The sequence below is a fragment of the Xenopus tropicalis genome, chromosome 8 (assembly GCF_000004195.4).
Source record: "Xenopus tropicalis strain Nigerian chromosome 8, UCB_Xtro_10.0, whole genome shotgun sequence".
Taxonomy (NCBI): Eukaryota; Metazoa; Chordata; class Amphibia; order Anura; family Pipidae; genus Xenopus; species Xenopus tropicalis.
In genome coordinates, this window is record NC_030684.2 from 12,957,237 (window position 1) to 12,971,631 (window position 14,395).

The following is a 14,395-nucleotide window of genomic DNA, read 5'->3' on the forward strand; positions in this document are numbered from 1 at the left end:
TGGCCATATCAGGCAATCCATATTGGTAAGAGGGTTCCGCCCCCCCCATAATTACTGAGCACCGGGCTGAAGTAGAAAGAGAGGCCTGGGTGTGCAAGAAACTTTTTATCACTGGCCCATAAGTGGCCATATCAGGCAACCCATATTGGTTAGGGGGTTCTGCCCCCCCATAATTACTGAGCACTGGGCTGAAGTAGAAGGAGAGGCCTGGGTGTGCAATAAACTTTTTATCACTGGCCCATAAGTGGCCATATCAGGCAACCCATATTGGTAAGAGGGTTCCGCCCCCCCCCCATAATTACTGAGCACTGGGCTGAAGTAGAAGGAGAGGCCTGGGTGTGCAAGAAACTTTTTATGACTGGCCCATAAGTGGCCATATCAGGCAACCCATATTGGTAAGCAGGTTCCGCCCCCCCCCCCATAACTACTGAGCACCGGGCAAAAATAGAAGGAGAGGCCTGGGTGTGCAATAAACTTTTTACCACTGGCCTATCGGTGGCCATATCAGGCAATCCATATTGGTAAGAGGGTTCCGCCCCCCCATAATTACCAAGTACCAGGCTGAAGTAGAAGGAGTGGCCTGGGTGTGCAATAAACTTTTTACCACTGGCCTATCAGTGGCCATATCAGGCAACCCATATTGGTAAGGGGGTTCCGCCCCCCCATAATTACTGAGCACCGGGTTGAAGTAAAAGGAGTGGCCTGGGTGTGCAATAAACTTTTTACCACTGGCCTATCAGTGGCCATATCAGGCAACCCATATTGGTAAGGGGGTTCCGCCCCCCCATAATTACTGAGCACTGGGTTGAAGTAAAAGGAGTGGCCTGGGTGTGCAATAAACTTTTTACCACTGGCCTATCGGTGGCCATATCAGGCAAGGAGCTTCTCATTAGGTGGCCTGGCCAAATGAGTGGATCTTGGTGTATGGCTGGCTTAAGAATAAAGAGGCCTACAGCTGTTGGGTCCTTTCCCCCTACTGCTCCGCCCCTGGGCGTGGCTTATATCTAGCCATTTACAGAGAAGTCCCTGTAAATCAACTTTGCTTCAAAAAGAAAGAAAAATGGAGAATCCAGACTAAGGAGATTTTGATCCACAAGCAGTCTTGTGGCATTTTTATTATATAGAGTGTAAAATGCAATTGTCAGATGAATAACATCTCTCTGTAACATACTCAATATCATCCAATCGTGATTTTTTTTTTTAATAGTTAAACATTTTTTAGGCATAGAAGAAAATAAAAAGTAATAATTTTCCCTCCCACCCCAAGAAAAACAAAACATGGAGAAAAAAAAAACAAACCAAAAAACGGAATGTTCCCGTGGATTAAATTTAAAAACACTCAAAAAATTAGCTTGAATTCCGTTTTTCATTAAAAAAAAAAAAAATTCTCATCTGTACAAGGAAAAAAAAAAAAAAAACTACAAACATTCAAAATCATTTCCCTTTATTAAATCAAAAAAAATTTTTTTTTTTTTTTTTAGCACATACTGTGGTTAATAATAGTCTTTTATTTATCATCTATGGTAAATCTGACAATTAGATAAGAAAAATATTTAAAACAAAGACCGAAAGAAAAAAAACAAAAACAAAAAACAACCCTGGAGTTAAAAAATAGTTATTACGATTTCTTTTTTTAAACTTCATACTGTTAAATGTTCCACAGTGTTTTTGCATTAAAGATTGATTTATTCATATTAAAAATAATAGTATTTATATTTCTGACGGCACAAAAAAAAAAAAAAAAAAAGTCAATTTTTTTTTTTCTTTTTTCCCTGTTATTATAGCTTGGATGTCCGATATACAGAGGCAACAGAATAAACTGATAAACATCGCTTTATAAAATGCGCCCCCTTGTGCCCCGCCGGGGAGAGAGGGGAGGGGATTGGCTGCACTCGGCAACGGGTGGCCCCTCCTCTCCGGCAGGGAAGGGGTAAACAATCAAATTTTTTTTTCTTTTATATTAACCCTTCAAAACCCCTAGGTATTATACAAAGCCTACAAAATATCACCCTGCTCCCCGTTTCCCGTTTTTTTGAATCCCCGCCCCCACCCAACACAATACTTGTCTCAAGAAATAGTTTCAAATATCCGTATGAAACAGGTAACGCGGACTGTTAACATGGATTTCCTTTGAGAAAAAAAAAACAAAACAAAAAATATGCAATAAAATCAAATACAGTCATAATACCAGAAAAAAAAAAAAAAAAAAAAATTAGACGTAAAACACTTAATGAATTTACAGTTAAGAATATTTAAATACACATTTAAAAAATTTTCTTTAGGAGCTTGTGTACAATAATTCTTTAAATTAATTTTATCATTGTGATAAGACCTCCAAAAAACGGTATATTGTCCGAGAAGACAAAAATGCTACACAAAAAGAAAAAAAAAACAAAAACTTGAGACAAATATGTTGCAATATCAGCACCGTGGGGGAAGCAGGGGGTTAACAAAGTGAAGAATTATTTTTTTTTTCTTTTTTTTTTTTCTCTTCTTTTTTAAATTAATCAGTTTCAAAAAAGAATTCATGTTAACACTTTTTTTCAAGGGTAGGAAAGAAAATACAAAAAGAAAAAAAAAAAAAACGAAAAACAAATCCCGAAATAAAAATTGACGGCGAGTACAATGATTTCTTTAGTATATTATAGAATCCTGATGCTTAGCAAAGTTCAGTAAAGATTTAAACCCTAGGACTAGTGTTTTATAAACATAATATGTCTTCATCAAAAACATCTAGAAACCTGTTACAAACGAAGGTTCTTCTTCTGCAAGTGATTCCGAGGGAAACGAACGAAGAAAAAAAAAAAAAAAAAAAAAAAAAAACCACCAAAAAAAAAAAATTTATATTTTTTTTCTTGCAATCAACTGGACAATTGTTCTACTGCTCCTGAAATAGAGAGGCAAAAGGCGTTTAGTTACAGGGGTAGCCAAGAAACACTAAGACTCAATGGAAACTAAACCCCCCAAACAATGTAGGTCTCTAGAAAAATACATTGCATAAAACCCTGCATCATCCAAATAAACCATTTTCATATAAAAATACTTATTTAGTAGCTTATTTATGTGCTATTGGGTAATCCTAAATAGAAAACTGCCATTTTAGGAATTAAGGGCCGCCCCCTGGGATCATGGGATTCACAGTGCACACAAACAAGCCAAGGCACACATACATGCTAGGCCACATCAGCCAATGAATGGACAGAGCTTTGTCTTTTGCTTCCACACTACTTCCTGTTAGAGTTAGAGCTGCACCATTTCCTGTCAGCTGATCTCTGAGGGAGCACACAGCCCATCACAAAATGGTGGCTCAAGGGAAAGGATGTAAAAGAGCAATATTTACTTAAGGTGCCCATGCACGTGAAGATCTGCCAAGTGAGCGGATCTTCACCGGATATCCCAACCTACGGGTGGGCGATATCGGGGAACATGTGGGCTAATTCGATCGTTTGGCCCTGGGGCAGTCGGTTCAGGGACCGCATCAACAAGCCGATGCTGTCCCCGATCCGACTAAATCTTTTAACCTGCTCGATCGATATTTGCCCAATTTGAGGCCAGATATCGGTCGGGCACGCCCCTCGTTTCTGCCCCTACATGGGCCAATAAGCTGCAGAATCGGTCCAAGGGACTAATATCGGCAGCTACAATCGGCCCGTGTATGGCCACCTTTATATATTCCAGTTTGGCGAGATTCTTTAATAGGTCAGTTAACATAATATAAACTGTCTGTTGGTTAAGAATTCATTCTGGGGGTATAGTTTTCCTTTAATACGAGAAACTTGAGAGTTTTTAAACTCGAACGTCTCAAATTGAAAATATGGTGTGATTTTGCCTCGGGCAACTCCCATTGACTTCTACACGAAGTTACAAGCATTTATATGTCGAAGTTTTACACTTAATATAGGACATTTGAGGTTTTGAACCATAATTCAAATATTGGGAGTTTTAGCACAAAAAAAGCGGGGTCAAAAAAAAAAAAAAAAAAAAAAATCAATGTTGAATGTTAATAAATCTTTAGTGGGTATCAATATTAGAACTAAAATGTGATGGAAACCGTGGACAGGTTTTCGTTTGCTGAGTTATCAAAGGATTTCAGCAGTTCCCCTAATATTTTAGTGGAAATAAAAAAAAAAATGGGGGAAAGCTAAAAAAAAAAAAACTGAAGTTGAAATTAGTTGTTTTTTTTTTTTAAATTGAATTGTGTTTATGAAAAATTCAAAAAACAAAAACTTGATCGCTTAAAAATAACAGTGAAATCACATCTTTATTTTCAACCTGTCCGCCGAATTCTGAATTTGAAAAACTCAATGAAGAATAGCTTGAAAATGGAATGCCCATTGACTTCTACACAATCTCGCCAGTAAAGGTCAATTTATTTAAAAAAAAAAAAAATTCAAATGTTACCGTTTTTAACACTTAATAAATCTCAGAAATTTGACTTTCAGAAAATCAAATTTGCGATTTTAGAGCAAAAACACTCAAATTGCAGTAAAAGCTTAATTTCAAACTAATACAATTTGCCCCGGAGTGTAAAGCATTTGATATATAATGAACAAAAATGCTAGAGATATATAATACATTGGGGAAAAATTCATAATTTTTTTCATAAATCTCACACAAAAAGGTTAGAAAAGAAAGATAAATGTTGGAAAATAACTCCCCCAATCGCTACCCAAACATATGTATGTAGTTAGTAAATTTGTTTGTTTGAACCTTTGCAATAACTTTCAATGGGTAAGTAAATTTATTTTTTGTAAACCAAAATACATTCTTGAACTCAAGGTGTTGAAAATGTAAGGTAGGGAAGGATGCGTTAGCATCATGCCCCATGACCAGATTGAAGGTGTGAAAGATGAACAAAGATTGGAAGAAGTGTGTCCCCCTCCAGTACCAGTAGCTTAAAGCTCACTCACCTGGTTGTGGGATTGAGTCTGCCCCAGTGACTGCCCATAATAAGCGGCCTGTTGCCTATAATACTCAGCCCATGCCATTGTATAGTCTGGTTGTGAGCTTGCCTGGGAAGTGGCGCTGGCAGCTTGGTCTGTATAAGGCAGGAAAGAACCGTTAGCTTTTATATATAGCCCCAGGAGATTGTGATTAGAAACACCAAGAGAGGCCACTAAGCAAAGTGCATTTGTATATCAGGCAGGGTAGTCACCTTAGGGCAGTGATCCCCAACCAGTGGCTCAGAAGCAACATGTTGCTCCCAGTGGCCTCAAAGTAGTGGCTTAGTTTTGAATTTCTGGCTTGGAGGCAAGTGTTGGTTGCATATAAACCCAGTGTAATGCTACACAGAGCCTTCTGTAGGCTGCCAGTCCACATAGAGCCAATCATAGCTCTTATTTGGCACCCCTGGAACTATTTTCATGCTTGTGTTGCTCCACTACACTTTTTCCATTTGAATGTGGCCCACGCATATAAAAGGTTAGGGACCTCTGCCTTAGGGTAGACAATGGAGGAATGGGCAGGACCTTCGCTTTGAACTAGCCATGCAACAGTTAAGATTTGGTAGTAAGACTTACTCTGCTTCTTGTAATACTCTTCCCATGCCTTGCTGTAATCAGGCTGTGCATTTTGCTGCTGGCTTTGCTGACCTGCCAATAAAAAGAAAGGCACTTTTACCCCATCAGCTTAAACAGCTCTTGCCCTAGGCTCAGTTCCCCAAACATGGTCTAAGAGATCATTCCAAACATTCTCAAGACAAGTTAAGGTCCCCATACATGGGCCAATAGTAGCTGCCGATATAGGTCCCTTAGACCGATTCAGCAGCTAATTGGCCCGTGTATGGGCACTACTGACATACCTGCCCGACCGATATCTGGCCTGAAATCGGGCAGGTTAAAAAATCTAGTCGGATCGGGGACCATTGGCTCGTTGATGCGGTCCCCGGACCAACTTTGCTTATACCCACCGTAATAATTCCATTGTTTGGCCCCAGGGCCAAACGATCAAATTAGCCTGGATTCTCCCAATATCACCCACCCGTATTAAGGTGTATGGGGGCACCTTTACCCAGAGAAAAAAGAAAGTGTATTAACAAGAGCAACAGGTCCGATATCCAACAGCAAAAAATCAAATATTTACTTTCAAACACACAAGGGGTCATTTTTTAATCCCTTGGGCACGAGATTGCTGCTCTCTGCACTGAGCAATGTCAGGGGGGCCAGCAGAGCCCTGTCCTTACCACAATCCTTAGGGTGAAGACACATGGAGCTACTAGTAGCAGCTAATTGGTATGACTATATAAATAGACAATGCTGATCATTTACTGATAATAGCCTCTTTCTAATACTGAATAAAATGTTTTATTTAGATTTTAGCAGCAGCGGTCCCCTGATAAATTACAGCCAATTATTTTGGACCTTAACCAAACGTTTAGTGGCTCAGCAGAACCTGAAGAGCAAAGAGTTAAGGAACGATGCTTAGCACTGCCGCCTGGATAGGGAGGCTCAGGACTTGACCAATGCGTCCAGTCAGGCCGCTGTCCCTTTGTGAATAGCTGTAGGGTCATACAAAGTGCCCACCTGCTAATTCGCACAAAGAAAAAAAATAGACCTACATGAATGGCCTTTCTTCTGAGAGTCATTGAGGGACACGCCAATTAATGGACTGCAAGCCGGCATGTTTTACCTCATTGGACACTTTATTTAGGTGCTGAAAGGGAGGGAGGTGTAGAGGAGGCAATAAAATCAAAATGTTTAGATCACTCATTAGGATGGGAGTGGGCGGAGGACGGATTCGCTGAATTTGTTTCCCATTTGGCCTGCGAGTGCTTACAGACATTCTTTTTCTTTTGCCGGTCGCATACAATTAGATCTATTAAACAATAATGAGGGTGACTGCATTGTGCCTTTCACTGCACGCTAGGAAAAGGGACCCAGTGCTTCACAAAGACCATATGTCTCTAACCTGGGTCATTATATCCTTTTCATTCTAGGACAGTGATATATAACCCCTGGCACTTCAGCTGTGATTTAACTACAACTCCCAGTATCTACTAAGAGCCAAGGGAAAAAAGTAGTAGTCCAACCAATAAAAAAAAAAAAGAGAAAAGATATTTTCAACACTGGTGGAGCAGGTTTGCAGGAGTTAAACAGGGCTGGAATGTTCTGCACCGCCTAACCCTGCATAATCCAAAATGGAGCGAGTACCATGAGAGCAGCACAGGGAAAAAGCACTCAGTTTGGAAGCCCATGCGTAAGAGAAGAGCCCATTATAAACTAGTCGCTCTACTTTCAATAAGAGCAGAAGTGTTTCCTACTCACCTTGGAGCTGCTGTGCAGTTTGCTGCCATGCCTGGTAAGTGCTACCCCAACCCTGGGTTACAAAAGCTTGAGGACCACTGCAATAAGGAAAAGAAATCAGTCACAACTGGTATCAAAAATCTGCATGTCTTACACTTATAATCAACTTCCAGCAGACATGACGCTATCTGAGGATGCTGGGATTTGGCCATTATGGATAATGTACGCGTTATAGCTTCCTACATTACCAGGCCCAAACCCAACATCCCTGTTGCAGCTTCCGTAACATTCCAGTAGAGTATTGGTTACTGGCTAGGTAGTGTAGCCAAATGCTTATATTTGCAGCTCCTTGTTCTACTCAGAACAACAGGGGGATGCAACTGGAACACTATAGGGTAGTAACGGAGTCTGTATGCAATAATGTTCCACTTACAGCTCGCTGGCCAAGCCAGCCTGCTCACAATCTTTCATGTGCAGCAGCCTTTGCTATCTGTATCTCATCTCAATACATCCCAAAGCAATACATTAAATAAGTTTTATGATGAGATTCACCCACTTACTTTTGATGTGGTGTAGCATGTGCCTGACTGAAAGCACTCTGACCAAAGCTGCTTGGGCCGCCTATTGTAGGACCCTAGGAAACAAACATAAGGTATCAGTGTAAATTAGTTTGACAAACATTTTCATACTTAGAGCTACTGAAGGCACTAAGAATGTACTTAATTCTCCATAACATATCTTAACACTGTTCCTCCTTCTTTAACCATAAATATGGCCGCCCCCCCTTAAGAGAACCAATGCAGAACCCATTATATTCTACTTATCAGACTTTGGGGCAACAGGAGAGCCTTCAACCACTGTTTGGGGCCAGTTGAATGCTCAAATGTTGGGTTTGATAGCGGCTTTCCTGGCTAGGCTATAACTATATTGCAACAAATGATATATAGAAACCGGGGCCCTGCCAGTGAGCCTATGAACACACAGCACCTGGGTAAAGCATATATATGCTTACTCTATAATATGCACATATAAGCACTGTGTATAAAAATAATAAAAGATAACCCCTGATGATTTTTATGCTGAGAAAAGGAGAGAGGACCAATTGAAGGAAATCCTTTATGGCAGCAATGCACAAAAATAAACTTAGTATAAGGCCTGAGTAGGCTGAAAAGAATAAATGAAAGGTAAAGCAATTCTCATCAATGCTTAAAATATGTAGACATGCTTTACAGATATTTTAGACCACTTTGGCAACTGCAACCAACAAGCAGATAGAGCATTTGCTGATCCTTGGATGCTAGGGGTTACTAGACACAGAACAATCAATAGAAACCAGGTATAAATGTACCCAGAATGAACAGTACCACATAACTTACCCCAACTTTCTCATCAATGAGATGCCTGGCCAGCTCAATCTGTTGGGGGACACCCCGGATGGTAAATATCCTGACGCCTGGGTCCGTGTTGGGAGGGGGGTTTCTCTGTAGCTCCACATGAGCCCCTGACTGCTGGTTGATATTTTTGATATTTTCACCGCCTGTTGGGTGAGGGCAGGGAAGACAAGTGAGGGTTAGTAAGCAGAGAAAATATTGAAGTGTGGTCTGAAACCCAAGTTGCAGCATAGAGAGGTCAATGTAAACAGCAATTAGTAGAGTTCACTGCAAGAATAATTGATTTAAGCGTGACCTCTGCGATACGCTCCTTGTCAATACCTCTTCTCCTCCCACTGAAACACAAAACAAGACTCAACCCTGGGACATATTGTAGGAACCAAACAGCAGGGGGCAGAATCTTAAGTAGGAAACCAAAGGTCCCTGTAAGATACACGCTATTTCCTGCACTGGTTCCTACTTAGCTCTTATTGCTCATCCGACTATATTAGCTTTTATTGGCCCATCTCCCATTAAGCAATAAACTGTAAAAGATCATTAGCGCTCGCCAACCATGCATGCTACCTTCCCTAGCAATGAATGTCCTATGGAACAGAGAAGCAGAAAAACAATCAGAAAAAAAGGACTGGCTAATGTGGGTTTTTTGACCTAGGCAAATCTTTATTACCTAAGCCCCTTGGTGTGTTGTCTTTGCATCATATTTATCGCATAGCTGCCTCATATGCAATAAATATCATCCAGATTTCTGTTTTTATAGTTATAACTGAGCTAGCCCAGTAAATGCTGACTGCTGATTGGCTGCTATTGATTGCCTGTGTTATCACACACCAGCCCTGGTGTTCTACACTATCCACAGAAAGGAAAGCAATGTTCAACTTCTGCTCATCCTGTGACCATCAATTCTGAGTCGCACAAAAGAGCTTGGCCGCAGCTACTCCAACCAATTAAAGGAGAACGGCACACAGCAGGGGGACCATGTACTCACAAAAGAGCCTCTAATTACTTGGCCTATTCACTGCCAAATGGACCCGCAAAGCAATTGACTGAAGAATTCCATGTCAGTTCAGCTTGGGGAGTAAAACAGATATTAAACTGTTTATAAGGGTGATCAGGGGCTTACGGCTGAAGCTGTTAACGCCTAAGTAGTGGTGTCTTGCAGTGGAAATAAATTACCAGTCGAGAGATCTTGATGCGCTAGGACGGTTACACATGAAGATGGATACGATTTAAAGCAATATGCCAGTTAGATTGTAAAGCAGAGCCAAGTTAAAGGGGTCTTATTTAGTGGAGAGAGTCTATAACAATCCCCCATTTATGTTATTATTTCAGACTCAGAGAATAATGGGGTGGTTAGGGGTAAAAAACCCCTCCTCCCTGTTATTTCCCCTGCCAAGAACAATCGTGGATACCATGGGCTCTCCAGCTGGGTGGCAAATCGTAAAGCAATTAATCAAAGCGGCTAAAAGGCAGATTGGACAGGCAGGGACACTGGAACCCCCATCTGACAGTGACACACTGTTTATCATGGAAATGTGAATGGGGAAAGTTGACAGGGGGAGGGGTCGCCAGGCTGAAACGCTGTTGCTAATCTAGCCGCTGCAGGGTTAACCTCGTTTTAAGGCTGAATGAGTAAGTACCATGCTAAAAGCCGGCTACCCTGGTACTAGTGTCTGCCATGGTCTGAAGATGCAAATATTTTTTTTGTTATTACTACGACTAAGCAAGTTGGTGTTTGTCGGAAGACTTTACAGGGCTGTTCCATTCATGAACATTAGAAGCATCCTTAATTCTGTGCTGCTGTACAGTGGAAAAGCCGCTCTAGTAGTCTGAATTGCTCTTTGGTGCTTGGACTTTTATGGTTGTGCACATGGAGTAAAAGTTTAATCAAGAATACCTATCAAATGGCACAGACGGAGCTCATAAGTGGCAGCAAAAGCAGTTGTGCAGCACTGAGCAAATGATATTGACAGCCTAAAGGGGTTCAGTGATAAAAGCTACACAGTGCACAGGATTGTTACATCTCTGCTCAAAGTGTTTTACCTTTGCCAATCACCAGTCCGCATTTGTCGGCCGGCACAGTGTAAGTGATCTCTTGCATGCTTCCTGGCGTACTGAGGTTCCAATCACCGCGACTCCGTCCCCTTCCCCGTGCCAAGGCGAGAGCTCCAAATCCGTCACGTTCCTGCAGCACGGGAACAGAAAAAGATGATTCTTGATCTGACATGCCAGTTGTGTAGATAATATAAAGGAGCACTCTTTGAAGTCAGTAAAAGAAATTAAAGTTAGCAACCCCATCTAATGGATGAGGTGCTGGGGAAAAAAAAAAACAAAAAACTGTTGCAGAGTTCCAAGCTGGGAAAGGTGTGATGCACTAAAGAAAAAATAGGCTCATTGTACATTAAAGAGGTTTTTCACATTTTATTTTTTTTTTTAAGTTTTTCAGCTATTTAGCAGCTCTCCAGTTTGGAATGTCAAAGCTCTGGTTGCTAGGGTCTGGTTTACCTTAGCAACCAGGAAGTGGTGTGAATATGAGACTGGAATATGAATAGAAGGACTATATAAAAAGATAAGGAATGAAAAGTAATAAAAATAAAACTCTAGCCTCAAATGGAAAAGGTTTTTTTTTTTTTTTAGCTAGTGGGGTCAGTGAGCCCAATGTAAAAGCTGAAAAGATGTAGATAACAGGCAAATAATTCAAAAACTATAAAAAAATAAATAAATAATAGACAAATGGCTAAGTTGCTAGGAATAGGTCATTCTATAACCACCTCTTTAAGCATCAGTGGGATGGATACCCATGCCTGCTCGCTAAGTCTCACCTGTGCTGTCAGAATAAGTTCATTGATGATATGAGCAGCATGCTGACACCGGTCAGGGAGGCCCATTACCTGCGCCGCTCGTTCAGGGCTGATGCCATCATCTGGAAGAGCAAAAACAGAGGATGTCATGTTTAAGTATAAGAGCAAAGACTGTACTAGGGGCCTGCCAAAATTAACAATAGGAGAAAATACATTAAGGCAATTTATAAGTCCACATGAAGCAACATCTGACTCTCAAAATGAGCTGGCCACATGCCTAGATTTTACGCACAAAGGCCAAAAAAAAAAAATCCTACGGAACTTTGCAGTCAGCCAAACAATATCTGGCTGAACCCATTATCTGATGGGATTTTTGCATCATTCCAAGGAGATATTTAAAATCTGTCCAGTCAAATATTGTTTGGAAATGCCATCATTTTAGGCCCATAAACGTCAATAAGGCATCAATAAGTTACCAATTTGGTAGTCAACATTGCCCTGTGTGGAGCCAAGTTGGTTTTGCACACCTTAAAGCTATACACTATTGCCTCTAGAAAGCATATGATTTCAGACTGCATCTGTCCTACAGTGAGAAATGTTCTAGGAATGAAGAGGTCCTACAATACAGTGGGGAATGCCCCAGGCTAGGTATGTGCTGTAAGCAATGTTTAGGCTTTAGGCACTTCTTGTTGTTTGGGGGGTGTATAAGACGCAGCTGTGGTGGGAAGCTTTCTGTACAGTACAGCAAGGAATGTTCTAGGACTGGTAGGGAACTGGCTGCAGAGGCCATGGTAAAATGAACAGGCCTTGCTTTAGCAAACAGCAGCTGTCTAGTTGAAATGGAATAGATTTGTTTGGCACGGAAAACTGCAGATAAGCAAAGGCCACAAACCTGGCTTGAACTGAATCCTCACTCCAGCATCATTCTGGATCTTTTTTATCATCTCGCCATTTCTTCCTATTATGATTCCCACAGCAAACCTGGGCACAGACACCTGTTGGAAAACACAGACTGTGCTTAAAAGGGAAACTATCAGTCTTTCTGAAATCAGACATGATCATAGACCTCTCCTTGCAAACTAACGAGAGGCCTGCGGTTTGGGTAAGTTGTCCTGTTACAACATTGTATTTCAAACATCAAAGTTCTGCAGGCAGCCTTTTATCACTGGTGTCAATGTTCTATTCCTGTCTGTGGAAGAGAAAGGTAAAGCAAGTAGCACAGCAACGTACCTCTACACTACCCCCACCAATCCTTGAGCTGAAATCACTGCGGATGCCCCTGAAGTCAGCCTGGTCTTTTTCTCTGATGATCTCCAGGACCAGGTCTCTCGCTTGCTGCATGGTAAAACAGTGAACATTAAAAAAAAAAATGTAGAGTAACATAATATTCTAGCTTGGGCTGGAGAATTGAAGAAGCCATGTGTTCTCTACCTTGCTCTTGCCACTGTGGTAGACAATTAAGACATTAAGGCTCGAGTGTCAGTGAGATCCTGCACTGGCAGAGAAACCTTTGTGATGCTGTCCTTGCCAGCTGCCATTTAATTTAGAGGCAACCCACCTGTTCTACCCCATTTAAACTGGATTTTGGGCTACAAACACACACAAGGATTTTGAGGCCAAACTATGCCCTGTGTGTGTACAGGGCAGATAGCCATTAAAGTGGATGGCAAGCAGCAAGAACAGAGGATCGGCTCAGTGTAAAATTGCTATTGCAAAGCCACCTCATATCCAGGGATTCTACCAGCTTAACTGTCCAATCACCTTGCAGATGTTTTTAACTGCTTCACTCAGACAGGTCTATAAATGTGCTGAGTCCCAGTGAAAGCAAGTCTATTGACTAAGCTAAAGCACCTGTTCTGAGCATTAGGGGTTTGTGGCACCAAACATGATTTAGTTCCCCGCTGGCAACTTTATCCTGCTAGGAGACAAACACGGGAGCGATGCTAAACACTTGGCTATGTTTGCTTTACTTTCTTTTGTATGTATTATTTTCTGTGGGTCCAAGATTGCACATCAGACTGCATTTTCCCCTAGGGCAGCCCTGTCCAAATGGTTGGCATTTCATTGTGTGCACATAAATAGGGCGTAATTTGATCAACTTGGGCCCCACAACAAAAATATAATTCCAGTCCCTGCACCTGTAGTGTGGGTACCTACCAAGAACCCCTACAGCTGTGGCACCTACCCCCCTACTGTTACACACACTCCGGTTATTCATGGAAAGCTTGAGCCCACATACCTGCACTTTGAAAGGGTCACCAGTTATCCTCAGAGGCTTGTCTGCTCCAGTTGGTAAAGGACCATCTTGGATCATGATCATTTTAACCCCAGTCCTCTCCTGTAAACAATAACATTGGTATAAAGCAGAGGTTTGAAAGAGCCAAGGGTGCCTATATAGAAATATGTTTATAGCCCTCTGCCAGATCCTTGCGGCAAAATTCACTGGCAGGGGAGGTGCTACTGCAATAAAAAGCTGTAAAAGCCAAACCAACCCCACTCAGTCAAAAAATTAGAGAGCTACCAGATCATTTTGCTGAATCCTCCCTAAAAAATTAGGCAACATAAACAAACTGAAACCAAAAGCTAAAGCCCATATACATAAAGTAATTTTACCCCCTCCATTCTTGGTTCATGGGGTGTTTTTATATGAGTCAAACATGCACATGGATTAGGGCACCTAGATGGGGTTTGGGACCAGCTACCATGGTGTCAAAAAGAATGCTATCTAATCTATAAATGTTATATTTGTTTTCCTCCTACACTCCAAAAACATACAGCCAGATTAACTGGTTTCTAATACAACTGCCCCTAATGTGTGTGACTGTGATAGGGGCCTTAGATTGTAAGCTCCACTGGGGCAGGGACTGATGGGAATGTGATAGGGACCTTAGATTGTAAGCTCACTGGGGCAGGGACTGATGGGAATGTGATAGGGACCATAGATTGTAAGCTCCACTGGGGCAGG

General features: G+C 41.4%; 1 protein-coding gene across 2 annotated transcripts in view; it reads right to left on the bottom strand.

Moving 5' to 3' along the window:
• Positions 1 to 1,079: 1,079 nt before the first annotated feature.
• fubp3 (far upstream element binding protein 3) overlaps positions 1,080 to 14,395 on the bottom strand; it is a 44,201-nt gene continuing 30,885 nt past the window's right edge. The window contains 11 exon segments of one of the 2 annotated variants that reach the window (NM_001097365.1): positions 1,080 to 2,887; positions 4,911 to 5,038; positions 5,520 to 5,591; positions 7,263 to 7,339; positions 7,802 to 7,875; positions 8,618 to 8,778; positions 10,673 to 10,814; positions 11,452 to 11,552; positions 12,323 to 12,425; positions 12,661 to 12,765; positions 13,670 to 13,768. In NM_001097365.1, coding sequence (NP_001090834.1) covers positions 2,879 to 2,887; positions 4,911 to 5,038; positions 5,520 to 5,591; positions 7,263 to 7,339; positions 7,802 to 7,875; positions 8,618 to 8,778; positions 10,673 to 10,814; positions 11,452 to 11,552; positions 12,323 to 12,425; positions 12,661 to 12,765; positions 13,670 to 13,768 — 1,071 coding nt within the window. In that variant the 3' untranslated portion in view covers positions 1,080 to 2,878. 2 annotated transcript variants of the gene reach the window in all.